Source organism: Lynx rufus, unplaced genomic scaffold (genome assembly GCF_022079265.1).
Source record: "Lynx rufus isolate CCGP_SWC_20201006 ecotype Redwood Valley unplaced genomic scaffold, mLynRuf1.p SCAF_2, whole genome shotgun sequence".
NCBI lineage: Eukaryota > Metazoa > Chordata > Mammalia > Carnivora > Felidae > Lynx > Lynx rufus.
The window spans coordinates 194,650,496-194,676,684 of record NW_025814834.1 but is presented as its reverse complement, the minus strand read 5'-3'; the positions used below and the strand labels follow the sequence as shown (position 1 = coordinate 194,676,684).

Sequence of the window (26,189 nt, the reverse complement as noted above, 5' to 3'; positions counted from 1 at the left end):
AGGCCCCATTCCCTCTCAAAACCAACATGATAAAAATAAACCTTAAACTTATTTCGGCAAAAGGCTTAGTAGTTTGTGTAAGTGCAGTGTTAATACAGAGTCAGCTCCCCATTCCTTCCTCTTTTAGGGAAGTTTTACTTCCCATGAGGCAAATCCTGGTGCTTAATGATCCTGAATCCACCTTGCCCTCTGCTCTGAGTGTCCCAAGAGCTGTCGAAAGCCTTTGCCCTGGTTTGGGACGCACAGTGCTACTGCTGTCCATCTGCGGTGCATGTGCCCTGAGGCTTCGACTTCCTAGGAAGTCAGCAAAAACGGGGTTTTGCTTTCTTTTTCTGCTGCTTTTTTCTTTTTTAAAATAAATCTCAACCTGGTATTGTCACTTCATGAATTTTCCATTATGGTTTTTGATGTTCCCTCTCTAAAGCTGTTTCTCATTGTAAGTAAGCATTTTGGAAGGTTGCTGAAGTGTCCCATGCTCTGTTGCTGGGCTGCATGCTCAGAGCCAGTTCCAAGGAGAGCATAAACCCATGGTGGCTGCTACAGCATAGGTAGGGAAGGACAACACGACACAGGCATTTCCGCTCTTGGTGGTGACTATAGGCCTGAGCCAGCCTAACCAGCCACCCTCTAAAGCGGAATTTGGCCTTCTCAGCTTGTAGGCTAGCCAGAGTCATTACTGGGCCACAGAGGAAGCAAACAAGGCGAGATCAATGTTCAGCATTTTCGGAAGGTAGACATCATTATTTCAGAGAACTGGTTTGGGTTCTGTGAGGGACCCTCAGGAAGGGACTTCTGTGGGACGTCCTGTATCCCTCCCAAGCTTGGGTGCAGTGCCTCACACTCCCAGTGCTTCCTCTGTACCACTCCATTGGAGTGGAAACCACAGTTTGTGGGGTGGTTGAGTTGGCAGCCCTGAATCCCAAAAACCTTCATTTTGATTTCTCTCTTGGCAGACTGAGGGAAAATACAAAGATGATCCTGTTGATCTCCGCCTTGATATTGAACGTCGTAAAAAACATAAGGAGAGAGATCTTAAACGAGGTAAATCAAGAGAATCAGTGGATTCCCGAGACTCAAGCCACTCGAGGGAAAGATCAGCTGAGAAAACAGAGAAAACTCATAAAGGATCAAAGAAGCAGAAGTACGTAAGCCCCTGTTCCCTCATTCAGACTTCTGAGTGGGGTCTCTTGTCTGCTCCTTCTGGGCTCTATACCACAGTTTCATTTAGGGTTAGGGATGATAGCAGTTTGTTCTTTGATATCCTGTAACTGTCAAGTAAGGTCCCTGGCTTGAAAACAACTTCTGCATCAAAGTAGGGGTATGATCCTTGTCCAGAGAAGGCCTCCTGGGAGATGGGTGTTTAGTTTGGCTCTAGGGATGGAGTGGAAAACCATTTGGGAATTCCTTTTGGGTTATTTTAGACATTTTCTTTGATACATTCTTTTTCATCACAAATTTTAATGGGGAGGTTATGTTTTAGAAATGGCTCAAAGTTGTTGGCTCATAGTAACACTTTTGTCAAAGACATAGGGTGAAACTAAATATAGGACAAGGTTGTTGATTTTTTTTTTTAAGAACATTACCTCCCCCCCCCCATTAATGTTTATTTTGAGAGAGAGAGAGAGAGAGAGAGAGAATGAATCCCAAGCAGGCTCAATGCTGTCAGCACAGAGCATGATGAGGGGGTTCTTGGGGCTCTGTCTCACGAAGCATGAAATCATGACCTGAGCCAAAATCAAGAATTGAATACTTGACTGAGCCACCCAGGCGCCCCAAGATTGTTGATCTTAAATGCCCTTTAAGATCTAGTTTGACAGACACTTCCAAGTAAGGTGTTCCAAATATTCTTTAAACAAAGGTAGCGTTGTTGAACTTCATAGGGCAGCATTCATGCCAAGGTACTGTCATTTCTGTTTACATCTGTGAAAGTTCCATGACTTTTCAATCATGTCTCATTAAACGTAGAATTGAGGCCCCACACATTCCCATATGAAGCAACACCACTTTTGCTGTTTCTGAACTTTGGCCAGCAGGCGTTTTCATTATCCATTTTCTGATAACAATCCTTTGAGATAAGTTGCACGGTTGGTATGGTACCCGCTTTGCCCATTTGAAAGATAAGCTGAGCTTATAATGATTTTTCTGAAATGACATATTATCAGCTGACATCAAAACTCAGATCTTCTGTTCCACTTTTTCTTCCTTCCACTGTGTTACTTGTGCATCAGGAGCCCTGGTACTTGCCAGGGCTGCCCCCCCTGACAAAGGGACCTGATAGTCCTCAACAGGGAGTGGATGTGGTGGTCCAGTAGTCCTCAGCACTGCTTCTGGTGGAAAGGAGGCAAAACCCCTCAAACATTTCAGGGTTGGGTTTGGATTATTGATCCTGATTCCTTTCCCTGGAGCATGTACCTCTTCCTCTGACTTGCTGTGTGATGTTGAAACCCTAGTGTTTTGTGATTGGGGCAAGAAGAAAGATGTTTAATCTCGTTAAATATCACTCTTCAGGGGCTCCTGGGTGACTCAGTCGGTTGGGCATCCGACTTCGGCTCAGGTCGTGATCTCACAGTCCCTGAGTTCGAGCCCAGTGTTGGGCTCTGTGCTGACGGCTCGGAGCCTGGAGCCTGCTTCAGATTCTGTGTCTCCCTCTCTCTCTGCCCCTCCCCTCTCATGCTCTGTCTCTCTCTGTCTCAAAAATAAATTAAAAAAAAAAAAATTAAAAGAAATTAAAAAAAATATATATATATATCACATCACTCTTCAGTTTACAAAAACGGTTTCTTGAATGACTGAAGAACAACTTAACCCAAGATCACACAAGTAATAAAAGTGATGCTGGGACTCCAGTCTGAGGCCTTTTGGGATCTTGTTTTTAAAACCTCTTAGAAAAATCCTGTGATGATAACTTAGATTTCCCCTATTTATGAGTAAATGCTAGAAAGAGGCACTAGGATTTAAATATTTAAGTTCTTGAGCTTCTCAAATGTCGAATGTAGTGGGAGGGGGAGCAGGGTGCTTTGTTTGCGAAATGGAGGAGGACATGGGAAGGGAGGATAGCAGTAGGTTATTGGCGCTTGGCTGGCCTTTACCTCTAAGTGTCCTCTACTCCTGGGAGCCTGGCCTTTCTGCCATCTTAAAGGCAGCCAATAACCCCCACTAGCACATGGCAGGGCTGGCACCGACTTCTCCATAGACGGTGACTCATTGTAGTAAGCTAATTTGCCCTGGTCTGTAATTTCTCTCAGATGAAGGGAAGGGAGGGAAGTAACTCTGGGAAGAGTTTTGCCGGATCCTGTGTTTTAATAACTCAACCTGTTTGAGCTCAGTGAGAGGTGGTATGTGGGATAGTGGTATAATTAGAGCTAGGTTTGAACCCCAGTTCTGCTCAGCTCTGTCACCCTGAATCTCTTGTCTATAAAGTGGGAGAAATAATACTGAATAATCACAGCCGCCATTCACTACTCACCTGCTATGTCATTGTGAAGTGTTGAAGCATATTGTTTGTTCAGTCTCTCGAACAGGCCTAAATTAGGCCAGTAGTGTTCTTCCTATGAGAAATAAAAGTAATGTAAAGCACTAAACACATGGTAATATATTAAGCCTCTGTCCCAGTCCCAGATACATCGTGGCTTGCAATGCAGTGTTCTCTCCTCTGCCTTTCTAGTTCATGCAAATGTATTATACGGGGCCATGGGCTGTGTTCTGTTCCTTCTCTGTGTATGTCCCATGTTCATCACAGGCTGACACATAGACCTGTCACTGAACATGACCCACAGAACTGAGAGGAGGCCTCCTAGGTACCCTGGGTGGGTAAGTTGGGGGTGAGTTGGGTGTTTTGAGGTTACTCAGTGTCTTCAGTGTTTTCATCACAGATATGTTCCTGATTGCCCTGTGCTTCTTACCAGTGAGTCCCCAGCCAAGGGCTGTACCCTGGAGCTTGGTGATTTGAATCCCTGGCTCTTCTGTTTTCGTAGGAAGCACCGGAGAGCGCGAGACCGGTCCAGGTCATCCTCCTCTTCCTCCCAGTCATCCCACTCCTACAAAGCGGAAGAATACACTGAAGAGACGGAGGAGAGGGAAGAGAGCACCACAGGCTTTGACAAGTCCAGACTGGGGACCAAAGACTTCGTGGGTCCAAGTGAAAGAGGAGGCAGAGCTCGAGGGACCTTTGTAAGATCCTGCCCCCTCTCCCTTTCTCTGAGCCCCTATTCCTCCCAATTGTTTGTTTATCCAAATACTAGTTTTATTGTCCTTGATACAAGGAATTCAGTCTATAGATCCCAGAATCTGTGGTTCCCCTCTTCCTTAAGCTTTTTCTTTTTACTTATATTTCTTACCTAGAAAACCTCTTGGGGCTTCTGACCTCATTATTTCCCCTACTTACCTTGAGTCCCTGCTGTGTCTGTAGGGAGGGCCTTGTGCCATGCGGTCCTCTCTGTATGGGCTCCAGACTTGAGCTAGAGACCATTTGACCAGCAGATTGACCAGAGGACTGCTGTCTGTTCTGCACTAGAACAGGATTTGAACAGAAGGCAGGGAGTTGTTTTTCTCCATTCCTGACAGAGTCCTTTGTTCCTTTTCCCTACTTATGCCACAGCAATTTCGAGCCAGAGGGAGAGGCTGGGGCAGAGGCAACTACTCTGGTAACAACAACAATAACAGCAACAATGATTTTCAAAAGAGAACCCGGGAGGAGGAGTGGGACCCCGAGTACACACCCAAAAGCAAGAAGTATTACTTGGTAGGTGTCTGGGATAAGCGGGAAGGGCCGGAGCAGTGCCTTGGGCACACACAGTAGCTGATACCAAGGCTTTAATTGATCTGTCCAGAATGTGATTAAATACGTGTGCAGACATATTGCATGGCGGGGGGGGGGGGGGGGGGGATTTGTACTTGAGGGACAGCACAGTGCCGGCAAAGATGAGTGTTCTCTTGAGAGCTGGTCCTGGCCTCAGAAGTGTTTTATCGTCTAAGAGGTTTATGGATTCTAGGATAAACAAGAAGGCTTGCTCTGGCCTTTTTAGTCTGTGAGCTTTTTTTTTTTTTTTTTTTTTTTTTTTTTTTTTTTTTTTTTAAGTTTATTTATTTATTTTGAGAGAGACCGTACAGGGAAAGGGCAGAGAGAGAAAGAATCACAAGCAGGCTCCGCACTGCCAGCACAGAGCCCGACACGGAGCTCAAACTCACTAACTGTGAGATCATGACCTGAGCCAAAGTTCAGAGTCAGACACTTAACCAACTGAGCCACCCAGGTGCCTCATAGGTCTGTGAGCTTTTTAATTGCTAACCCAACCTCAGCCTCCCTCCAGCCTTTATTCAGGGATGGAGTCATAACCCTCTCCCAAGTCTGCAGTTCCACTCTCACTCCCTCGTGCAAGATAGATAGAAAAGACAGCACAGGGTCTCTGTGAGGGAGGGGAATCTGTCTCCAGAATGAAATGACACTGGGCTCCTTTCATCTCAGCTTCTGGTCACTCCGAAGTAGCAGGCATTTCCCAGGCTCTCCCTGTCTCCCTCATATTGGGGCTCTTCTAGGCTGGATTACCTTGCCAGTGAGTAAGTTCTCTCCGCCTTGCTATATATCACTAGCAGGCCTAGGTCCCAGCACGTGACGCTGAGTGTTGTAACCAAAGTAAACTTGCAGCCAAGGCTTCATCACCCACAAGAAGGGCTGGTGTTGGTGTGTATTGTCAGTTGCACAGTTAGGAAACATGTTTTGTAGATGGTTATGTACAGCCAACTTGACTTTTCTGGGGCTGCTAGGAGCTGAGTTGAGACTCCTAGAGGACCCTTGGACCCTCCAGGGAGGAGTTGGTGTGGCCTAGGATCAGTGCTGGAGTGGCCCTGCTATAGGAGAAGGATTAAAGTCCATCTAGAGCCCTTCTCCCTGTCTCCCATCTGCCTTCTGAAGGAGCCTTGCTGGCTCATGCATTTAGGCTGTTGAACAGGCAGCCCTGGTAATACGCAGCTGGCCCTTAGCTGAGTTGACCCCTGGAGCCTGAGGTCCTGCTTGTGATGGTTTGGAGTTTTTGAAGCCATGCGGCTCATGAGGGAACACCAACTTCTAGTTTTCAAAATGCTTTCTCATTCTTTCATTGGAGCCTCCTTCTCTCATGAGATCATCAGAACAGGATTGAGATGCAGGCTGTGTTTTTTTTCTGCTCAGCCACACTGCCTCTTTGCATGAAATTAAAGGGGGGATAGAAGATGGGAGGCTGGGTTCTGGTCCTGCCTTTGCCACTTAAAGGTCTGACACTGTGACCAAGTCATTTGCCTTTGTTCTCACTTCCTGTTCCAGGCTGGTTGGGGTGGGGGGGTGGGGCGGGTGGGAAAAGCTGACATCCCAGCGAGGTATTGTCACTTCCTCTGGTAGCTGCCTGATGTCCCACATCAGACATAGTTTCATGTTTTGGTGTGATTGGCTTTCTCAGACCTGTCCTTTGAGAGATGGTGTATTAAATAACATGGAGTCACCTAAAGTTGCTAAGCCTTTTTCCTTCCTCTTTTGCATGGTGGAGGGTGATCATGATAGGAGGGTAGAAGTGAGAATTAAATGAGGTCATGGGTGTGAAGGTCTTTCAGTGCTCAGTGAGGGTTTTATCATCATTATTATAATGCCCCCAAGCCACTGCCTTAGAATTCCTAAGGCACACAACAGGAAGATCGTCTTGGATCTGAATCAGTAGCATTTTTGGACTAGGGCACAGGGATGAGGACACAAAAGGAACAAACGGTGGGGTGGGGCAAAAGGTTGGTTTGAGAGTCACATTTGGATGAGAAGAGGGCTCTGGCCATGATTGTTTGCTCCAGTACTGATGGCAGTTTTCCTTCCTCTCAGCATGATGACCGTGAAGGCGAAGGCAGTGACAAGTGGGTGAGCCGGGGTCGGGGCCGAGGAGCCTTCCCCCGGGGTCGAGGCCGGTTCATGTTCCGGAAATCCAGCACCAGCCCCAAATGGGCCCATGACAAGTTCAGTGGGGAGGAAGGGGAGATTGAAGACGACGAGAGTGGGACAGAGAACCGAGAAGAGAAGGACAATTTACAGCCCACAACTGAGTAGGGGCCACTCTGATGGGAGCCCCTGCCCAGGGGAGAGAGGGCGCTGGGAAGATGGCTGGTGAGGAGCGAAACAGAGAAGCCTCAAGATTGCGAAAATCCCACCCCCCTCACCCCCCAGCCACGCAGAATCCTATATCACCGCCGAAAGCATCCCTGGCGCCAAGTCCCACTGGACAGGCGGCCGGCTGAGGGGCCTGGGGGTTGGGCCCAGCTCTGGAGCAGAACACAACACATTGGGCTTTAGCTGTGTTTCTCATTTGTTGTTGGTGTGCGGGGTGGGGGCTGGGGTAGGGAGGGGAGAGCGATACCTGGATTTTGGTTTGTTCCCTATTAGAAACCAACAGTTTTGTTCTTAATTTCATTTGGAGCTAAGAGGACTAATTTGATTTTCAATCTCTTCTCCCTTATCCTGATTTTAAAAGCCCTTCTTCTTCCTTTTTTTTCTTTTTTCTTTTTCTTTTTTTTTTTTTTAGGCATATGTAGTAACCATAGCAGAAAGATTTAATTTGGGCAACTTTGATTCTTCAAAGAGAAAACAAAGCATGTGAATAAACTTTGAAGTGTTCACCTCAGTTTGGGACCAAACTGCTTGGATCTTTGTAAAAATTGGTTTTGTATGTCGAGGAGGAGTTCAAGGCCTTTCTGACCACCTTGTGTTCCCCTTTTCTGCACAGCCATGTATCCGATGGTGTGCTGCTAACCATACCCCACGTCCCCCCCACACCCCAATATTTTCTGATTTCTTCTGGGCTGGGCATCCCATTCTCCACCAGCAGCTCCAGTATCCCAAACTTTGTAGTCCTGCTGATCCTCTCAGCAACAGGGGTGGAAACTGGACGGCAGTTTCTGGTCTGTTTTCTAAGAAACTTCTGAATTCTATTATCTTTACAAATATAAGATGAGAAAATAATTTTTTCAATATTTTTTATTAATCTTTTTATAAAATGAAAAGAAACTCCTATGATCGATTAAGGAAGGTGGTTATGGCTGAGTGGTTTGTGGGGGTTTGTTTTTTCTTTTCCTTTTTTTTTTTTAAAACCTTAAGCTTTAAGTTGAAACATTCTTGGATGTTTGGGGGGAAAACATCCTCTTAAAATGGGTCCTTGTGCTTGCCTTCTGGGGAGGCGGTCCTGAGCAGGTGAATCATATGGCATTTATGCATATGTTATATGCGGACTGCACCCACCTCTTCCCCCCACCCCCAACCTTTGCCTCTTGGGTTGTTGTGCTTCTTTCCCCTTACTTTGCTACATTTCTATAGTTAAGTTGGTTTTACTTGAATGATTCATGTTTAGGGGGAAAAAATGAAAACACCCTTCAAATTTGTTTCAACTCCTCCTGCAAATAAATAAATAAATGAAGAAGGCAGATGTAAATGGACTCTGGTCATTGTCACCCTTAGTGTGTGGGGGGGGAGGGGGGGAGGGTACCTGCCACAGCAGCTTCAGGGCAGCTGAAAGACAAATGTCTGTGAGGGCTGGGCCCAGACTGTTGCTCAGTCTCTTCATCAGCTCCGTGCCCAGTTGTTCTGGGAGGAGACTGCCACCCTTTGCTGGCTAGTAACTCGTCACCCCAGTGGTTTTGCATCATCCTGTAACTTGGACACCCCAAGAGAACTAGGTTTTTTCCCTGTGTTATGGGCAAGGACTTTGGCTTCCAAAGTGGTGGGGTAAAGGTCACGGGTCGTGGACAACAGGTTCAGCCTTCCGTGTTCACCACTGAGCAGAAAGATTACTTGAAAGCCCAGCCTGGATGGGATTCGCGCCAGATGGACCCTAAACTTCAGCCCTTACTAGCTCTGAGCTTGGCTCTGAGCAGGAGCCACGGAAGCTCTTCAAGTTCTTTTTTTCTCGCCCTTTTCCCAAGGAGAATCTGGGAGGTGTTTTATGAAACCAAAGAAGCCAGGTGGCGGGAAGCTGGGGTCTCTGCCCTCCTCCTTTGACCTGGGGTGGGGCTGTGGGGGTAACGTGCCTTCCAGGGACAGCAGAGATTTGGAGTACACTAGGAATAGCTTTGTGTGCGCTAGACAGCCACCTCCTCCACCCAGGGCCTGCCTCAGAGCAGTTGCAGCCTGCTGGGGGCCCCACCCTGGTATGCGCCTCTCCCGCCTCTTCCCCGGCTGCTCAAAGCTTGCCAGCGGGGAGAAGATAGGCCAGGGAAGGCTCTTTGCGAACGGTGGGTGGGAGCCTCAGGGCCTACGGCTGCCAGGGGGAGGAGAGGCGGCTAGACTGTAATTTAAGTGACTAGGTTGGGATAAACACGTGGGGGAGCTGTGCCCCCAGCACTGGCCAGGGACCCTGGAGTCCTCCTCATCCCTGGGTTGGGGGCCGAACCTGCTGAGCCGGGCCGCCCCCTCTCCCACACCCACTCCCAGAATCCGGGGCCCGACCTATCGGCTAGCGTCTCCGCCTCCTTCGCTTCACAACCTCGCAGCTCGTCCCACCCATCCTACCTGGGCCCAGTACTCGGCTGCCTGCGGGACAGTACTGTCCTTCCAGCGCCCGGCTCTGGAGCGCGACCCTGAAGCTATGGGTATGTGCAGAGGGTTTGGGGTGGCGGAAATGGCTCACACCACCGCCCTGCTCTCCCGTTGTCCTCCACGCGGAGCCCGGGATTCTCGCCTAAGCCAGTGTGCCCAGACCGGTCCCTTCTGAGACGCGCCCCCGCCCGGTCCTCCGCCCGCAGAGGTGCTGGTCCTGGCCGGATACCGCGCGCAGAAGGAGGACGAACTGAATCTGGCCCCCGGGGACGTGGTCCGGCAGGTGTGCGAGGGGTCCGCACGGGGCTGGCTGCGCGGAGAGCTACGGGGTCGTTGTGGCCTCTTCCCCGAGAGGTCGGTGCAGGTGAGGCCGGGCCGCAGGTCGGGTGGAGGAGGGTCTCAGTGCGCGCCCTCAGGAACTGAGAGCCCCCACGTCCCCATGCCCTCATCTCCAGGAGATCCCCGAGGCTCTGCGCGGCGCCGGGGAGGCACCGAGCCCGCGCTGTGCGCGCCGCCGAGGTGAGCGCCAGGCCGGGTGGGCGGGCGCGCGGAGCCTGCGCGGCTCCGGCCACCCCTAGCGGGACGTGACGGGCGCGGCTCTGGGCGGGGCCAATCGGCACTCTGTGGTCTGTGATTGGTTCTTGGGTACAATGCTCCGCCTCAGGGCGGGGCCTGGAGCTTCTGCTAGGGCGCTCCCGGCCCGCCCCTCTCTGAGCTCAGTGGACTGGGGCTCACAGATCAGCGGCCTCTCTCTCTGGTCCGATCTGAGGTCGCCCCGCCAAATCTCGGGGCCCCCAAAGATGGTGCAAGGTGAACTTCAACTACAGCCCGGAGCAGGCGGACGAGCTGAAGTTGCAAGCTGGGGAGATTGTGGAAGTGATAAAGGAGGTGAGGGGACGAGGTGATGATGAGAGGCTTTGGACGGAGGTGCTGGAGGGCTGGAGGTGCTTGAGGTGCTGGAGCGCTTGCGTCCCCAGGGAGATGTGTGAAGTGAGGGTGTGGGCGATGGGGATGGTGAGGGCGCCAAAACGGGAAAGTGAGGGAGCAAAGGAGGAGGTGGGCATTGGGCAGAATCGGGGCAGAAAAAATGGTGGAAGAATTCTCGAAAGACCCTGGGGCAGAACCAGATGGCCCTGCGTCCTCCTCCTCCCCAGATTGAGGACGGCTGGTGGCTGGGGAAGAAGAACGGGCAGCTGGGAGCCTTCCCATCCAACTTTGTGGAGTTGCTGGACAGTGGGCCCCCAAGTGAGACCTGCACCCTGTGACCCCGAGAACCCTTGTGACCAGACTCTGGAATCTCCAGTGACCCTCCCGGTGGCCCGGGCCTGTGATCCACACATCCTGACCCTGTGACCCCTTTGACCTCTCCCACGATCTAAACTGAATTAGCAAGCCCCCTAACTTCACTGTCCCCACCAGGCCTCGGGAACCCAGACATGCCTTCAGTCAGCCCCAGTCCCCAGCGGCCTCCCAAGGTAAACTGGGTGCGGTGGGCACAGGAGTGGTGAGTTCCTCTTGGGGAGGTGGAGGCTCAGCTTCTTCCACCCTCCCCCTCCTCCATTAGCTGAGCAGTCTGACCTATGACAGCCCTCCAGACTACCTGCAGACAGGTGAGCACCCAGCCAAAGGTTTCCTGGAAACCCCCTCCTGAGAGCCACCCTGACTTGGGAGAGGGGAACCCCCAACTAGGCTGATGGGGGAGGGAGCGGCTGACTGATCCGAGGAGAGGAGTTGGCTTCAGTGGACTGACCTCCCCTCAGTCTCCCGCCCTGAGATCTATAGGGTGCTGTTCGACTACCAGCCTGAGGCCCCAGATGAGTTGGCGCTGCGGAGAGGAGACGAGGTGAAAGTACTGAGGAAGGTAGGAAAGGCGCAGGGCAGGGGAGGCGGCCCGGAAGGGTGCGTGAAGAAGCGGAGGCACCCTGGAAGGAAGGAGCTTGGGGATCTGGCTCCCTTCCCCATGGCCTCTTGCTCTCCCAGACCACAGAGGATAAGGGCTGGTGGGAAGGAGAGTCTCAAGGCAGAAGAGGAGTCTTTCCAGACAACTTTGTGCTCCCCCCACCCCCAGTGAGTATGGAGCCAGACACTCAGGTAGGGGGGTGGGGTGTGCTGCTCTGGACAAAGTTGGGGGTCGTGGTGTTTAATGGGCATTTAGTTCGCCCCTAAATGAGGGTGAACTTAGAAATGTGGGGACCCTTCTTCAGATTCTGATAATTTTCTTCTTCACAGATCAAGAAGCTGATCCCACGGAAAGTGGCATCTCGGGAGTCAGGTGGGTGCCCAGGAAGCCTGGGAGTTGTGTGGGGGGGGTGGATTTTGTTGTCGGCGGGGGTCGGGGGGGGGCTCACCAGTTTAGTTGCCCATCCGTAAACACCCATAGCTCTCCAGTGGTTCAGTATTATAGCCCCTTAGGAGCTACCTCTATGTGAGTTAAGGACCTGGTAGGAATGTGTGCAGATCAGTGTGTAGGAATCAGTGTATTACTGTGTTCATAATTTTTTGTGTGTCTTGAGAATGTGGCTATCAGCGTGTTTAGATTCATTTCCTTTCTTTTTTAAATTTTTTTTAATGTTTATTTTTGAGACAGAGAGAGACAGAGCATGAACGGGGGAGGGTCAGAGAGAGGGAGACACAGAATCTGAAACAGGCTCCAGGCTCTGAGCTGTCAGCACAGAGCCTGACGCGGGGCTCAAACTCACGGACCGCGAGATCATGACCTGAGCCAAAGTCGGCCGCTTAACTGACTGAGCCGCCCAGGCGCCCCATAGATTCATTTCCTTTTTTAAGGAAAGGTATGGATCAATGCGTCTGCGTCTATGAGACAATGTGTGTGTTCACACGTCATATAAACGTGTCAGTGAATAGTTCTGTTGGGGTTATTTTATTTATCTTTTAATGTAATATTTCACGCAAAACGTACATATGTGCTTTAAACCTCAACAATGGACTCCCGTGAACATTCGCCATCTGTCACCAAACCCAAGAACTAGAATATTGCTAATAGTTTGTGTGTTCCTTTTCTTTCCCATTCTGCTACCTACCCCAAAAAGGTAACCACTATCCCGAATTTTGTGTTTATAATTCCCTTGAGTTTTTAAGTTTCCTTACCTATGTATGCGCCTACATAATGTATTGCTTAATTAATTTTTGCTTCTTTTGAGCTTGATAAAAATGATATCTTGTTTATAGTCTTCTGGGAGTTGCTGTTTCCAATCACCATCATATTTCTAAGATTAATCCATGTTGTATGTAGATGTAAATTCACTAATTTTCCTCTGCTGTATAATATTCCTTGCAGGGAATTTACCACAGCTTCTGTATGTATCTGATCGCCTGATGTTAGACATTTTCATTATTTCTAGTTTTTGTTACAACAAATAGTTCTAACATTCCTGAGCCTCTGTCCTGGTGTGCACGTACAATAATTTCTCTAGGATATAATCCTAGGAGTGGCACTTCTAGATTATAGGGTTCGTGAATGTTCAGTTTTTATGACATAAAGTCGCTTTGGTTTTCAAAGTGTTGTACACTTTAATATTCCACCATCGGTGTATGAGCTGTATGAGATCCTGTTAATCCAAATCCTCTTTAACAGAGGTATTATCACCTTTTACTTGTGTGTGTGTGTGTGTGTGTGTGTGTGTGAATCTAGTAGCTACAAAAAGCATCTCCTTTTGGACTTAATTTGCATTTATTTCCCTGGTTAGTTATAATTAAAGAAAAATTTTTTTAACGTTTATTTATCTTGGAGAGAGAGAGAGAGCATGAGAGGGGTAGGGGTGGAGAGTGAGGGAGACACAGAATCCGAAGCAGGCTCCAGGCTCCGAGCTGTCAGCACAGAGCCCGACGCGAGGCTCCAACTCACAAGCTGTGAGATCATGACCTGAGCCGGAGTTGCTCAACCGACTGAGCCATCCAGATGCTCCTCCCTGGTTAGTTATAATTAGTTGGAGTTCTTTATATAAACTGAATACCAATCTTTTGTGGGTTATATGCCTTACAAATATTTTTTCTCATTGTGGTTTATTGTCTCTTTTTGTATAATGGTGTTCTTTGATGAGCAGGAATGCTTAATTTTAATGCAAACATATCAATCTTTAATGGTTAGCAGGTTTTTCCTTGTCTAAGAAATCCTTCCTGCTCCAAATTCAGAAAAACAGTCATATATATATATATATATATTTTTTTTTTTTTTTAATGTTTGTTTATTTTTGAGAGAGAGCGTGAGTAGGGGAGGGGCAGAGAGAGAGGGAGACACAGAATCTGAAGCAGGCTCCAGGCTCTGAGCCTTCAGCACAGAGCCTGACACAGGGCTGGAACCCACGGACCGGACTGGGAGATCATGACCTGGGCTGACATAGGACACCCAACCAACTGAGTCAGCCAGGCACCCCTTCTTCTTTTTAAGCTTATTTCTTCTTTTTAAGCTTATTTTATTTAGAGAGAGAAAACATGAGTGGGGGCGGGGAGCAGAGAGCAAGGGAGAGAAACAATTCCCAGCAGGCTCTGCACTGTTAGTGAAGAGCCTGATGTGGGTCTCGACCTTACAAACCGCCAGATCGCGACCTGAGTTGAAGTCCAAGGCTTAACCAACTGAGCCACCCAGGCACCCTTCATTTATATTTCTTTAAAACATTTGAAGTGTTGCTTTTTAAAGTGCCTTCATCTCTGTAGCTTTGATTTTTTTTTTTGAGTATTTTTATTTGTAAGAAATTTTCTTTTAATTTATTTTTTTAATTTACATCCAAGTTAGTTACCATATGGTGCAACAATGATTTCAGGAGTAGATTCCTTAATGCCTCTTACCCACTTAGACCATCCCCCCTCCCACAACCCCTCCAGTAACCCTCTGTTTGTTCTCCATATTTATGAGTCTCTTATGCTTTGTCCCCATCCCTGTTTTTATATTATTTTTGCTTCCCTTCCCTTATGTTCATCTGTTTTGTATCTTAAAGTCCTCATATGAGTGAAGTCATATGATATTTGTCTATTTGTCTTCCTCTGACTCATTTGCTTAACATAATACCCTCCAGTTCCATCCACGTAGTTGCGAATGGCAAGATTTCATTCTTTTTGATTGCCGAGTAATACTCCATTGTGTATATATACCACATCTTCTTTATCCATTCATCCATCGATGGACATCATCCATCGATGGGCATTTGGGCTGTTTCCATACTTTGGCTATTGTTGATAGTGCTGCTATAAACATTGGTGTGCATGTGCCCCTTCGAAACAGCATACCTGTATCCCTTGGATAAATACCTAGTAGTACAATTGCTGGGTCGTAGGGTAGTTCTATTTTTAATTTTTTTGAGGAAACTCCGTACTGTTTTCCAGAGTGGCTGCACCAGTTTGCATTCTCTGTGGCATTGATTTTTAATGAGTGACCCAATTAGAACTTTTTCCATATGGACAAGGAGCTATTTCAGCATCGTTTATTATTTTCCGCGTGATTTTTACCCAGCTTTTATAAAATTTATTTCTAAATACCACAGATTTTTTCTTGTGCCTTTTATTTTTATTTTTTTTCTTGTGCCTTTTAAAAAATTAGATATTCTTCTGTTTATTTTGGAATATAGAAATGCATTGATTTTCATATATTGATTTTATAGCCAGCCACGGTGCTAAACTCTTATTATTTCTAATAGTTTATCTATGGATTCCTAATAAGTTTTCTTTGAAGACAGTTATGTCATCTGTGACTAATGACAATTTTGCTCTATCTTTTCTACCCCTTATGTCTTCATTTTATTTTCCTATTTTCCTATAGTGGCTAGGGGCTCAATACATTATTGAATAGAAGTAGTCACATTGAGCATCATTACTATGTTCTGATTTCAAGTGGAATGTTTCCAAACTTCTCCTTTAACAACGATTCTATTTCTAGTTTATTTAGAATATTTATCAAGAGTATGTGTCGAGGGGCATCTGGGCAGCTCAGTCAGTTCAGCACCCAACTTTGACTCAGGTCACGATCTCGCAGTTTGTGAGTTCGAGCCCCGTGTTGGGCCCTGTGCTGACAGCTCAGAGCCTGGAGCCTGCTTCGGAGTCTGTGTCTCCCTCTCTCTGCTCCTCCCCCACTCACACTCTCTCTCAAAAATAATCATAAAAAATCTTTTTAATTAAAAAAAACAAGTATGTGTTGAATTTTCTCAAATTGTTTATATGAATCTTTTGAAATGATTCTCTGGGTTTTCTCCTTTATTTATTTAGTTATTTTTAATGTTTTTTATTTTATTTTTGAGAGAGAGAGAGTGAGACACAGCATGAGCGGGGGAGGGCCAGAGAGAGGGAGACACAGAATCAGAAGCACGTTCCAGGCTCTGAGCTGTCGGCGTGGAGCCTGACTCAGGGCTCAAACCCAGGAACTGCAAGATCATGACCTGAGCCAAAGTCAGATGCTTAACCAACTGAGCCCACCCAGGCGCCTGGGAGAGTATGACCTCATCTTAACTTGATTACATCTGCAAGGTCCCTTTGCAACTGTTATTCAAATGGCTTGACCTTGGAACTCGGGAGGAAACCTTGCATTTTAGGAGCCTTGCACCATTAGCAGTCTAATCTCCTGGTCCCTGGGTACTGATGGCTGACCAAAAATCTGGCTAAATTCTTAAATCAGTTTTAATGAGTTATATTTGTGATTATCCATTTTATCAGTTTTCTAGTTATTTGCATAAAGTCATTCATAATGTTCTTTTATAATCCGTATCTGTACTTAAAAGTCTTTTTTCATTTCTAGTAATTTTTTCCTCTCTTTTTTCTTGTTCAGTCTCATCAGAGACTTGTTAATATATTCAAGTACTTAAAAAGACACCTTTTCTATCGTACCTTTTGTTTTCAAGGTTCATCCATTTTTCCGGCGTGTGCTATGCTTCATTCCTTTTGGTTGCCCGATAATATTCCCTCGTATGGATGTACCACAATTCATCCACGTGTTTGCTGGTGGACATTGAGGTTGTTTCTACTTTTGGGGGCATGAACATTTGTGTACAAGTTTTTGTGTTGACGTGTTTCCATTTCTCTTGGGTGTATGCCTAGGCAAATGGCTTCTGGGTGCTGTGACCGCTCTGTATTTAGCGTTGGGAGGAACCGTCAGACTGTTCGCCAAAGCGCTAGTCCCGTTTTCTGTTCCTACCAGCAGGTGCACGAGGGTTCTACTTTTTCCACATCCTCCCCAGCCCTTGTTCCTCTCCTTTTCATGATAATCATCCTAGTGTGTGTGACGTGGTTTCTCATTGTGGTTCTTCTGCTGCACCTCTCTGTGCCAGCTTAGATGTGGACTGTCTCTTCATATGTTTATTGACAATTTATATATCTTCCGGAGAAATGTCTATTTGGATCCTTTGCCCATTTTTAAATTGGGTTATTTGACTTGTAGAAGTTTTTTATTTTTTAATGTTTATTTTTTTAATTTGAGAGACAGGTGGGTAGGGGCAGAGAGAGAGAGAATCGCAAGCAGGCTCCATGCTGAGCATGGAGCCCAACCCAGGGCTTGATCTCACAACCGTGAGATCATATTCTGAGCTGAAATCAAGAGTCAGACGCTTAACCAATGGAGCCACCCAGGTGCCCCGACCTGTAGAGTTTATATATATCTTGAGCAAAGTCCCTTATCAGACACGTACTTTGCACATATTTTCTCCCATCCTGTCGGCTGTCTTTGTGCTTTCTTTTTTTTTTTTTTTTTTTTGTTTATTTATTTTTGAGACAGAGAGAGACAGAGCATGAACAGGGGAGGGTCAGAGAGAGAGGGAGACACAGAATCTGAAACAGGCTCCAGGCTCTGAGCTGTCAGCACAGAGCCCGACGCGGGGCTCGAACTCACAGACCGCGAGATCATGACCTGAGCCGAAGTCGGCCGCTTAACCGACTGAGCCACCCAGGCGCCCCTGTCTTTGTACTTTCTTAATGGTACCTTTTAATGCGCAAAAGTTTTACATCTTGATGAAGTCTCACTTCCCTATTTTTTTTCTTTGGTTGCTTGTGCTTTTGGTGTCATATCTCCGAAACCTGTGCCAAGTCTCAGGTTAAACCCCAAATCATGTGACCTCCCTTCTCTCATGGCCATGAAAGCTGCCAACTCCTGCAGCCTGACCTAGGCCACAGAGGGTCGGTGTGGATCATGCTGGCAGAGAAGGGACAGGTGCAGCCGTGGGCAAGGACGCCATCAAGCATAAATGCTTCTCGGATTATCTCATGCCTTTGGTCCATTTCCAGGGCATGGAAATGATGGTTTTGTCCAGCTTTCTAGTTGCCTTTAGAGGTGAGGATTTGTCTGGCCCTTCATTCAGCCGCGGTCAGACCCCCTGTCATTATCCACTCCTTTACCTCTGCTTTCAGATTTTCTGCTCCTTGTCTCACTGTGCTTCCTGTTTACTGGATCTCTCTGCTGTTTTGGCTGTGTTGAATCTGCTATTTAACCTGTAGTGCATTTGATTTATTTCAAGAACGCTGTTTTTCATCTCTAGCAGTTTCAGTTTTCTTTCCCCGCCCTCCCACATTTGCCTGTTTATTCCTGATGGTCCCTTCCTTTCGTGCTCATGTTGCACACAACTATGTTCTCTGACAACTCCTGTGTCTGCTGTGTGTTGTGTCTGCTGAGTCCCATTCTCAGGGGCCTCCTTTCTCGTGTGTTTTATGATTTTTGTGTGTGAGCTCATGACTCGATTCCAACCTGAGTGAGTTGTGTATGCCTCAGTAGGGGAAGATTTCTTCCAGAGAGGACTTGCCTCTACTCCCACCAGTAACTACAGGGCACCCACCAGTAGAGACCACTTCAGCCCTCTGGAAGAAAGGGCTCACTGCTGCGTAGCAACCAAGCTTGGGTTGTGTGGAGAGCCAAGGGAGACACCGTGGGGCATCTGCTCATCACAGGCCCAGGCTCAGTAGCCACAGTAGTGCTGCCCTCTCCCTACTTTTCTGGCCTCAGTTCCCTCCTTTTTTTTTTATTAGAAAAACAATTTTTTTTAACGTTTATTTATTTGTGAGAGACAGAGAGAGAGCAAGTGCGGGGGAAGGGCAGAGAGAGAGAGGGAGACACAGAATCCGAAGCAGGCTCCAGGCGCTGAGCTGTCAGCACAGGGTCCAAGGTGGGGCTCTAACTCACGAACCGTGAGATCATGACCTGAGCCGAAGTCAGATACTCAACCAACTGAGCCACCCAGGCGCCCCTCAGTTCCCTCCTTTTTAATGGACCTCCCCCACCTCTTCGAGTTCCAACAGTGCCTCAAAATTGTATCTTAAGGAGGATATAATTGTTCTCCAGTGGGAGGGCCCTATCGAGCACCTGTCAGCCGAAGTACGAGCAGCTGAAGTCAAAGCTGACATTTACTGAGCTTTGACTATATGCCAAATACTCTTCTAAGCGCCTCATGTGAAGGAAGTCACCCAGACCTCACAACAACCCTACCAGATGTATACTGGGTGGATGAGGATGCCGGGGCACAGAGAGGTTAAGTGACTTACCCAAGTTTTCACACAGCTGGCAAGTAATGGAGGACGTCAAAGCCTGGTGTCTGGCAATAGGATCCACGCTCTAGCCCACTATGCACACCGTCAGGATTTGTGCATGTGTCTGCGTGTGATACTGTGCGTGTGACTAAATGCCAGCATGTGTGCACGTGCCAGAGTGGCTGGTCGTGTGTCCACAAATATGAACGTCCCCGCGTGTGACTGTGTTCGCGCCGATGTCATCTCAGTGTGGCCTTCTCCAACCACCCCATTTAAAATGGACATTCCTGGGGCGCCTGGGTGGCTCAGTTCGCTAAGAACCTGACCCTTGGTTTCGGCTCAAGTCATGATCTCACGGTTCATGGGTTCAAGCCCCACATCGGACTCTGCACTGACAGTGCAGAGCCTGCTTGGGGTTCTCTCTCTCTCTCTCTCTCTCTCTCCCTCTCTCTCTGCCCCTCACATGCTCGTGCTCTCACTCTCTCTCTCTCTCAAAATAAATAAACTTAAAAGAGTAAATAAAATTGACATTCCTCTGCTTATTCTTCCTCAGTAATACCTGATAACTCCAACACATTGCATATTCGACTTTTGCTTATGTCTGCTTCCCCAGTAGAATATGAGCTCATTTGTTTTCGTTTTTGTTTTTTGGGGTTTTTTTGACAGAGAGGGCGCAAGTGAGTGAGGGCAGAAAGGGAGAGAGGGAGAGAGAGAGAATCCTACAAGGGGCAGAGAGAGAGAGAGAGAGAGAGAAGCAGGGCTCACCCAATGCGGGACTCGAACTCACGAAACATGAGATCATGACCCGAACCGGTCAGATGCTTAACCAACTGAGCCGCCCAGATGCCTGGACCTGAGCTCACTCTGATTGCTGTGGGAACATGCTGTGGACAGGGGGGCAGTGCAAGCCAGAGCGCAGGGTGGTGGCTGTTGGCCATAGTCTGGGTGAAGATGCCTGGGTCCAGAGCACTTAGTGGCAGAGGTGGAGACGAGTGATTGAATTCAGGACGTTTTGAAGGTAGAGCAGTCGAGACGGACCGCTGGTTTGGATGTGCAGCATAAGGGAATGAAAGAGGTCAGCGATGACTCGTCATCTGAGCAAATGGGCAAGTGCGTGAGGGGGTGTCTGGAAGAGAGGCAGGTTTGGGGGATGACAAGTCAGAGTTCAGTTTTGGGTACATTAAGTGTATGATGCCACTTAGCTCCCCAGCTAGAAACAGAGAGGGCAGTTGGACAGTGTCTGCAGCTCAGGGGCTAGAGATGAAAATGCGGGAGTCGTTGGCCTGTTGTTGCTAATTGAATCCTTCAAACTGGGTGAGGTCTCTTAGGGAGTAAATGAGATAGAGAAGACCGAGAAGTTCTACAGAGGGAGGACCGGATTGGGGAAGGTTATTGCTGTGGTCTAGGAAAAAGATGAAGTCTGACCCAGGGAGACAGCCATGGGCACCGAGCAGGAGACAGGTCTTAGAGAAGTCTGGATAGGGGCGCCTGGCTGGCTCGGTCGGTAGAGCGTGCAACTCTTGATCTTGGGGTTGTGAGTTTGAGCCCCACGTTGGGCACAGAATTACTTTAAAAAAGGAAAGAAAAGAGAGGAAAAGAAAAGAAAAGAATGGATTAAAAACGGGCAGGATATGAAAGCATGTTCCCTCCAAAGCCTTCCCTGACAACTGTCTTCTGCCAGGTGCCCCTTCAGGTTGCTCCCATGGTTCCCCATGCCCACGCGGCACGAGGGCGGTAGGCTTCCCCAGAGTTCTGAGGAGGCAGAGTCAAATGTTCATCTCCTGTCCCTAGTCCCCTGTGCACAGGACAGGGCCACCAACCGTTAGATGAACGGATAAGGGAGTGAATGGGTGCCACACTCCCTTCTTCCCTCCCAGCTCCTCTTAAGGAACCAAAAAGGATGATGCCCAAAGCAGCCCTGCCTACAGTCAAGAAGCTGGTGACAGCCCCCACTGAGCCCAGCAAACCCAAGTAAGGAGCAGGGTGGGGGTGGGGAGGGTACAAAGGAAAGGCTGCTCCCTGCCCCCCACCTTCTGGTCTGATGGTGATATGTTCCAGGCCATCTTGGATACCCAGTGGAGACAGTCAGAAGCGCCCCTCCCGAGACTCCGGTAGGTCTCGCAGCCCCCCTCCAGCGGGGGTGGGCGAGGAATGGGGGACAGGGACAGGGTGGTTGTGCTGAAGGACAGAGATGGGGAAGGACCCAGAGTCGGGGGAGCTTGTACCCCTGAGGTTCTGCTCTTCTAGGCTCCAGTGGCAGCTTCCTCAGAAGGGGTCCAGGCCACCCTGGTAGAAAGGGATCGAACACCCAGACTTCCTGGCAGCGCTCTGCCACCAGTCAGGTAAGAGGGCCTGAGACGCAGGAGAGTGAGACTGCTGGGCAGGGTCTGGTTCCCAGGGGCGTGGCGTACAAGAGGGAAGGATCCCAGGCCAAGGGGGACCTGACTCAAACTGTCAAGGTACCCAGCCCTCAACTGAGACCTGACCCGCATCACCACAGGAGGAAGAGCAGAGCAGCCTGGCAAAGGCCCCTCCTGTGAATAAAACCCCTACTCTGGACAAGACTCCCAGCCCAGAGAAGACTCTGTCTCTGGATAAGGCCCCCACTCCAGAGGAAACCCTGACTCCAGATAAGGTCCCCATCTCAGAGGAGGCCCAGATTCTGGAGTTCAAGGGCCCAGCCCCAGAGAACCCCACCCCAGAGGAGAGCCTGACTCTGGACAAGGCTCCCAGCCCACACAGCGTGACTTCTGGGGATGAGGCCCCTGCCCCAGACGTCCCACCTGAGGATGAAGCCCCTGGCCCAAAGATGGCCCTGCCTGGGGATGAGACCCCCACCCTAGAAAAGGTCTTGACCCCTGAGCAGGTGCTCTCTGCAGAGGCCTCCACTAGAGACAACACTCAGCTCCATCACTTCTCTCCGGAGCAAGCCCTGCTGAAGTTCAAGCCTCTCGTGGCCAATGAGGCTCAATCCCAAGAGGTCCATATGCCAGAGGAGCCTGACCTCTGCATGAGGACATACCCTGTGGATCAGAAGGACAGCTCCCCGTTCCAGTCTGAGTCCAAGCCAGGGTCCGTGCCTGCCCAGGAGGTACCTGGGCAGCATGAGGCTACCCAGAAGAAGGAGGCACCCCCCAAAGAGCAGGAGTCCCCCAAAGAGACAGCCCCTGTTCAAAAGAATCCTCATCCTATCAAGTCGACTCCAGACCCCCAAGAGACTCCCAGCCTACTTTCTCCGGTCCCACAAAATCTCACGGACAGCAAAAGTGACAGAGGCGATATAATGAGGCTACAGGACGAGGTGGAGTCTTTAAAAAGGTCGCTGGAGCGGATGTGGGTGCAGCTGGAGTAAGTGGGAAGGGGGAGGGCAGGGAGGGAGGCGGGGGCTCTAAGCCTGCCCAGCCCACCCCTTACCCTTGGTCTCTGTCCGCAGGAGGAAGCTGACGGACATCTGGGAGGAGCTGAAGAGCGAGAAAGAGAAGCGCCTGTTGCTGGAGGTGGGTGGGGTGCGGATCCCAGGGGGCTGGGGGCTGGCCCTCCCCTGCCCGCCTCTCCTGACGCCCTCTCCCGACTAGGTGCAGATGAAGCAGGGGACCCAGGAGTCCCGGACCCGGGGCTCCATCCACGTGCAGACGCAGACGCACTGAGGGTGGGCCCGGGAGGGGGACTACGGCGGGACCTGGGGGGAAGTCAGGCCCCGGCCACCCACGTCCTCCCACACGACTTTGAGAAACACAAGAAAGTAAACTGCGGTGTAAGCGCTCCCCTTGCCTGCCTGGTCCGTGCGGGGGCGGGGCCTGCGTGGCGGGGGCGGGACCGGCCCCCCGCGCTCCCGGCCCTCCGCATTCCTGGCGGTCTCTCCCGGGCACATCTGGCCAACATGTGGCTCCCATTACCGTTCCCAAGGCCTGCGCGCGGCTATTTTTATCCACCGGATGGCGGGGGTGGGTGGGGGGCGTCTCCTTCGGACGTCTGCCGGGTGCTGGAGAGACGGCCGGCCGGAGGGGCCCAGGCGGGGTGGGACTCTGCCTGTGGGCCCGGATTCCGGAATCCAGCTGTGCGCCAGAGGAGGGGCTGGGCGGGCCTGCTTTCGAGCCCTGACCCCTCCCAGTTGGCCCCACAGTCTGCTCAGAAGGACTCACTGGAACGCACCTCTGCTCGGACACGAAGTCCATAGCCCAGCTCAGGCACACACGGTTAACATTGGGGCGAATAGTGCCTTGGTGTCGGGGTCCCGGGGCCTGATGTGTGCGTGCGTGCGTGTTTGTGTGTGATTGCCATGATGCATGATCACAGAGCATTTGTAGGGATGGGGGCAAAGTGTGCCCACGCCTTCGGCGGGAAGGAATGCATCCGTGAGGAAGGAATGCCAGTGATAACTTGTTCTTTGTGCGTGAGGCTGTGAGGTGGTGGAGTGTGTGTTTTTGCAGAGTCTGTGAACTGAATGCAAGCATGTGTGCTGAGGTGTTGGGTGGGTAGATGGAGGTGGTCAGCCTGGTGAAAGAGTCGAGGAGGGTCTCAACCCAGGGGCCCCCTGCAGGGCAGGAGCCTGGGGGATCTTGGGGGCAGGAGTAACGGAGGGAGACTGACTCACTGAGAATGCAGTTTTCATTGGTCACTTCATCTCTTAACCGGTCCTCAGAGAGAGGCTGGGGATCCTGTGTCCTGTCGTCCCCCACGGGCTTTCTGGCAGGACTGGGGGTCCCGGAAGGTGGGGATCCATGCGCAACAGCACTGAGGAAGCTGTGGGGGGTGGGGCCTCCATAGCACCGCAGGCAGGGGCAGTTCCAACGTCCTGGGGCAGCTCTGAGTTCACGCCCCTGACCAGTACTCAGAGTGCCTCGCAGCGGGAGCGGGACGGGTCAGTAATAGTGCATACGACCCAGGGTGCCTGTGGCCGTGGAGCTGGGCCCCAGCGTGCCAGTACCCAGCAGGTCCGGCTGTCCGGTGCGCCAAATCTCCCTCAGGATCCGCTCGCGCTCCTCCAGGCGCTGCGCCCGCTCCAGCTCCTCCGCCGACGTGAAGACGTTGACGCTCAGGGGCCCGTCGGGTTCGGCGGACAGCTCTGGGCCTGGGAGCGTGTCGTCGGGGCCCAGCCTCGTCACCGTGTCCTCTTCGTCCTCATCGTCGTCCTCCGGCTCCAGGGTGCTGCTGCGGGGGTCCCGGCGCGGAGCAGGGGCCCGGGGCCGCGGGCGGGGCGCACAGGAGATGCTGATGACTAGTAGGCACAGCGTTAGCAGCAGGCCAAAGCAGACTCCCAGCACGAAGTAGAGGCCAAAGCTCTCGGGGTTAGCTGGGGGTCAGAGGGCAGAAGTCATGCAGGAGCCCTGACTCCCCATTCCATTTAGGGGAGCTCCCCCCGCTTCTAAGTTTGGGGGCCAAGGACAGTACTCCTTATTTGAGAGAGTAGGTAGCCGCCCTCGGGCGGTGGGGGGGGGGCAGGGAGGTGGGGAGGGAAGGGGTGGAGTGGGGCCTCAGAGGAGCAGGGAGGGGCCCATGCCCCCCGGGGCCCGCCCTCACCGCGAATGTGTGCGTAGGCCGCCAGGCTGTTGCTGAGCAATTCCATGTCCCTTCGGGGGGCGTCCATGCTGCGCTCCGGGGGTGGAAGGGCAGCCCCCCGGCCAGCCTGCGAGGTCAGCAAGGTCAGATCCCAATCCCCAGCCTAGAGCTGCCCCTACCCCGCTTCCTCCGGGCAGCTCCTCCCTGGAAGAGCAGCCCTAGGGCCCACCTTGGCGACAGCAGCTCCCTAACTTCGTTACAGACCTCGGCCCGGCCGGGGGGACCCTTTCCCAGGGCGCAGACTCCCCTCTAACTGGAGGGGTCAGGGGAGTGGGCCGCAGAAGACTCCGCCCCCTCGTCGGGTCTCCAAATGAGGCCCGGCTTCGACGTCCCGGCAGTGGGATGGAGGAGAGAGACGCGAGCGCCTTCCCCACTCCCAGGGCGGGCTCCCGGCAGGGGAAGCCGCCTCACTCTCCCAACCAGCCCGCCCCGCGGGGACCCACCGGCCCGGAGGCCCCGGCTCACTCACCGTCAGCGCCCCGCTTCCCCGCTGCCGGCCCCGGCGCGTCCGGCCGCCGCATACACCCTGGACCCGGCCGCTGCCGCCCCGTCCGGTCCCGGCCGCCCCGCCTGCCCCACTCGGCTCCCAGGCCGCGGCAGCGCGGGCCGGACACGGGCCGATGGACCAGCCGGCGGAAAGTTTCCTCCGAGGAAAGAGGCGGGGCGGGGCGGGGCGGGGGGAGGCGGGGAGGAAAAGGGCCGGGAGAGGAAGGGGAGAGGAGCGAGCGACTGGGAGGAGGGGGAGCGAGGCCCGCGGGGCCGCCGGCTCCCCCACAGGAAACCGCTGGGGAGGCCGGTGGCAGCGTCCCGCCCCCAAGCTACCAATAACAACAATAATAGTAGGATGAAGTTCTGCCTGGGTGCCAGGCAGTGCGTGAGTGCCCTTTACGATATTCTAACAATCCTAGAACGTGAGTACCATTGTCGCCACTTGGCAGATGAGTAAACTGAGTCACGGAGTGGTTGAATAATTTTACCAAACGGTCAGGATTTGAATCCACTGCTCTCTGCCTCTAGAGCCCCGGGCTCTTAACCCCTCCTCTACACCTTGCTCTTCCTCCCAGGAGGCCCCCTCACCCAGGGAAGATTGCTCCTTTTCTCCAGTCCTCCCCCAGATTTTCAACTTACAACGGAGGGAGCTCTAATGCCCTCCTCCCAGGGCCCAGGCTGGGTGAGTGTGTCCAGCTGGCAGAGATCTTGTCACACAGGGTTAATGAATGTTGGAGTCCGGCTGGGAGCCAGGCGCAGGCCGGCCTTGCAGAGCCCAGCCTGGAACTTCTGGCCCCCTGTGCCCTTCACAAGAGCAGGCGGCAGTGAAGTGACGCGTTTCGCTCCCGGATAAACCTGCCGATGCGGGATGCGGCCGCATCCATGCCCGCCTGGGCGCAGGGCTCGAGGGTACCATGTGTTGTGTGATCCGCGCGTGCGGCCTGAGGCTTCTTCCTGCTCAGACTCTCAGCCCCCCCTGCTGGGCCCCCCTTCCTGTGTTGGGGCTTGGGGTGAGGGGGAGGCCTTCTTGGCGGGAGCCTCAGAGAGGAGGAGGGAAGGAAGGGGGAGAGGAAATTGCAGACATAGCTGAAGGCTCTGCCTGAGGCCTGTGGGCCAGTGACCCCCCTCTCTGTCCAGGCTGGAGACCCCC

The 26,189-nt window shown here is 51.3% G+C and overlaps 3 protein-coding genes across 6 annotated transcripts in view; 2 read left to right on the top strand and 1 right to left on the bottom strand.

The window, feature by feature from the left end:
* The window catches only part of THRAP3 (thyroid hormone receptor associated protein 3), a 74,126-nt gene extending 65,691 nt beyond the window's left edge, over positions 1-8,435 (top strand). For 2 of the 3 annotated variants that reach the window (XM_047082273.1, XM_047082274.1), the window contains exons 9-12: positions 954-1,141; positions 3,975-4,170; positions 4,598-4,741; positions 6,839-8,435. In XM_047082273.1, coding sequence (XP_046938229.1) covers positions 954-1,141; positions 3,975-4,170; positions 4,598-4,741; positions 6,839-7,060 — 750 coding nt within the window. In that variant the 3' untranslated portion in view covers positions 7,061-8,435. The remainder of the gene's footprint in view (positions 1-953; positions 1,142-3,974; positions 4,171-4,597; positions 4,742-6,838) is intronic. The other variant, XM_047082275.1, reaches the window with a different exon arrangement.
* Positions 8,436-10,277: 1,842 nt separating this feature from the next.
* Positions 10,278-22,927, top strand: SH3D21 (SH3 domain containing 21). 2 transcript variants are annotated; one of them, XM_047084791.1, is made up of 12 exons: positions 10,278-10,783; positions 10,958-11,013; positions 11,103-11,148; positions 11,299-11,399; positions 11,519-11,605; positions 11,768-11,810; positions 20,869-20,962; positions 21,050-21,102; positions 21,239-21,333; positions 21,492-22,339; positions 22,425-22,488; positions 22,567-22,927. In XM_047084791.1, exons 1-12 carry the CDS (start codon positions 10,666-10,668, stop codon positions 22,636-22,638), a joined length of 1,677 nt encoding a protein of 558 aa, XP_046940747.1. In that variant the 5' UTR covers positions 10,278-10,665; the 3' UTR covers positions 22,639-22,927. The 2 variants fall into 2 exon arrangements, with proteins under 2 accessions (XP_046940747.1, XP_046940746.1); XM_047084790.1 differs by having other exon boundaries at positions 22,425-22,927.
* A 654-nt stretch (positions 22,928-23,581) lies between these two features.
* On the bottom strand, positions 23,582-25,954 carry EVA1B (eva-1 homolog B). The gene is made up of 3 exons (XM_047084792.1): positions 25,020-25,954; positions 24,512-24,617; positions 23,582-24,284 (listed from the first exon to the last, which is right to left on the bottom strand). Exons 2-3 carry the CDS (start codon positions 24,576-24,578, stop codon positions 23,854-23,856), a joined length of 498 nt encoding a protein of 165 aa, XP_046940748.1. The 5' UTR covers positions 24,579-24,617; positions 25,020-25,954; the 3' UTR covers positions 23,582-23,853.
* Positions 25,955-26,189: the final 235 nt, after the last annotated feature.

Excerpts from the sequence above, each read along its gene's own strand:
- SH3D21 (XM_047084790.1), top strand. The coding sequence starts at position 10,666 with ATGGCCCTGCGTCCTCCTCCTCCCCAGATTGAGGACGGCTGGTGGCTG. Across the intron at positions 20,963-21,049 it reads ACTGAGCCCAGCAAACCCAA|GCCATCTTGGATACCCAGTG; the intron begins GTAAGGAGCAGG and ends GATATGTTCCAG. Across the intron at positions 22,340-22,424 it reads CGGATGTGGGTGCAGCTGGA|GAGGAAGCTGACGGACATCT; the intron begins GTAAGTGGGAAG and ends CTCTGTCCGCAG.
- EVA1B (XM_047084792.1), bottom strand. The coding sequence starts at position 24,578 with ATGGACGCCCCCCGAAGGGACATGGAATTGCTCAGCAACAGCCTGGCG. Across the intron at positions 24,285-24,511 it reads GGCCTACGCACACATTCGCG|CTAACCCCGAGAGCTTTGGC; the intron begins GTGAGGGCGGGC and ends TCTGACCCCCAG.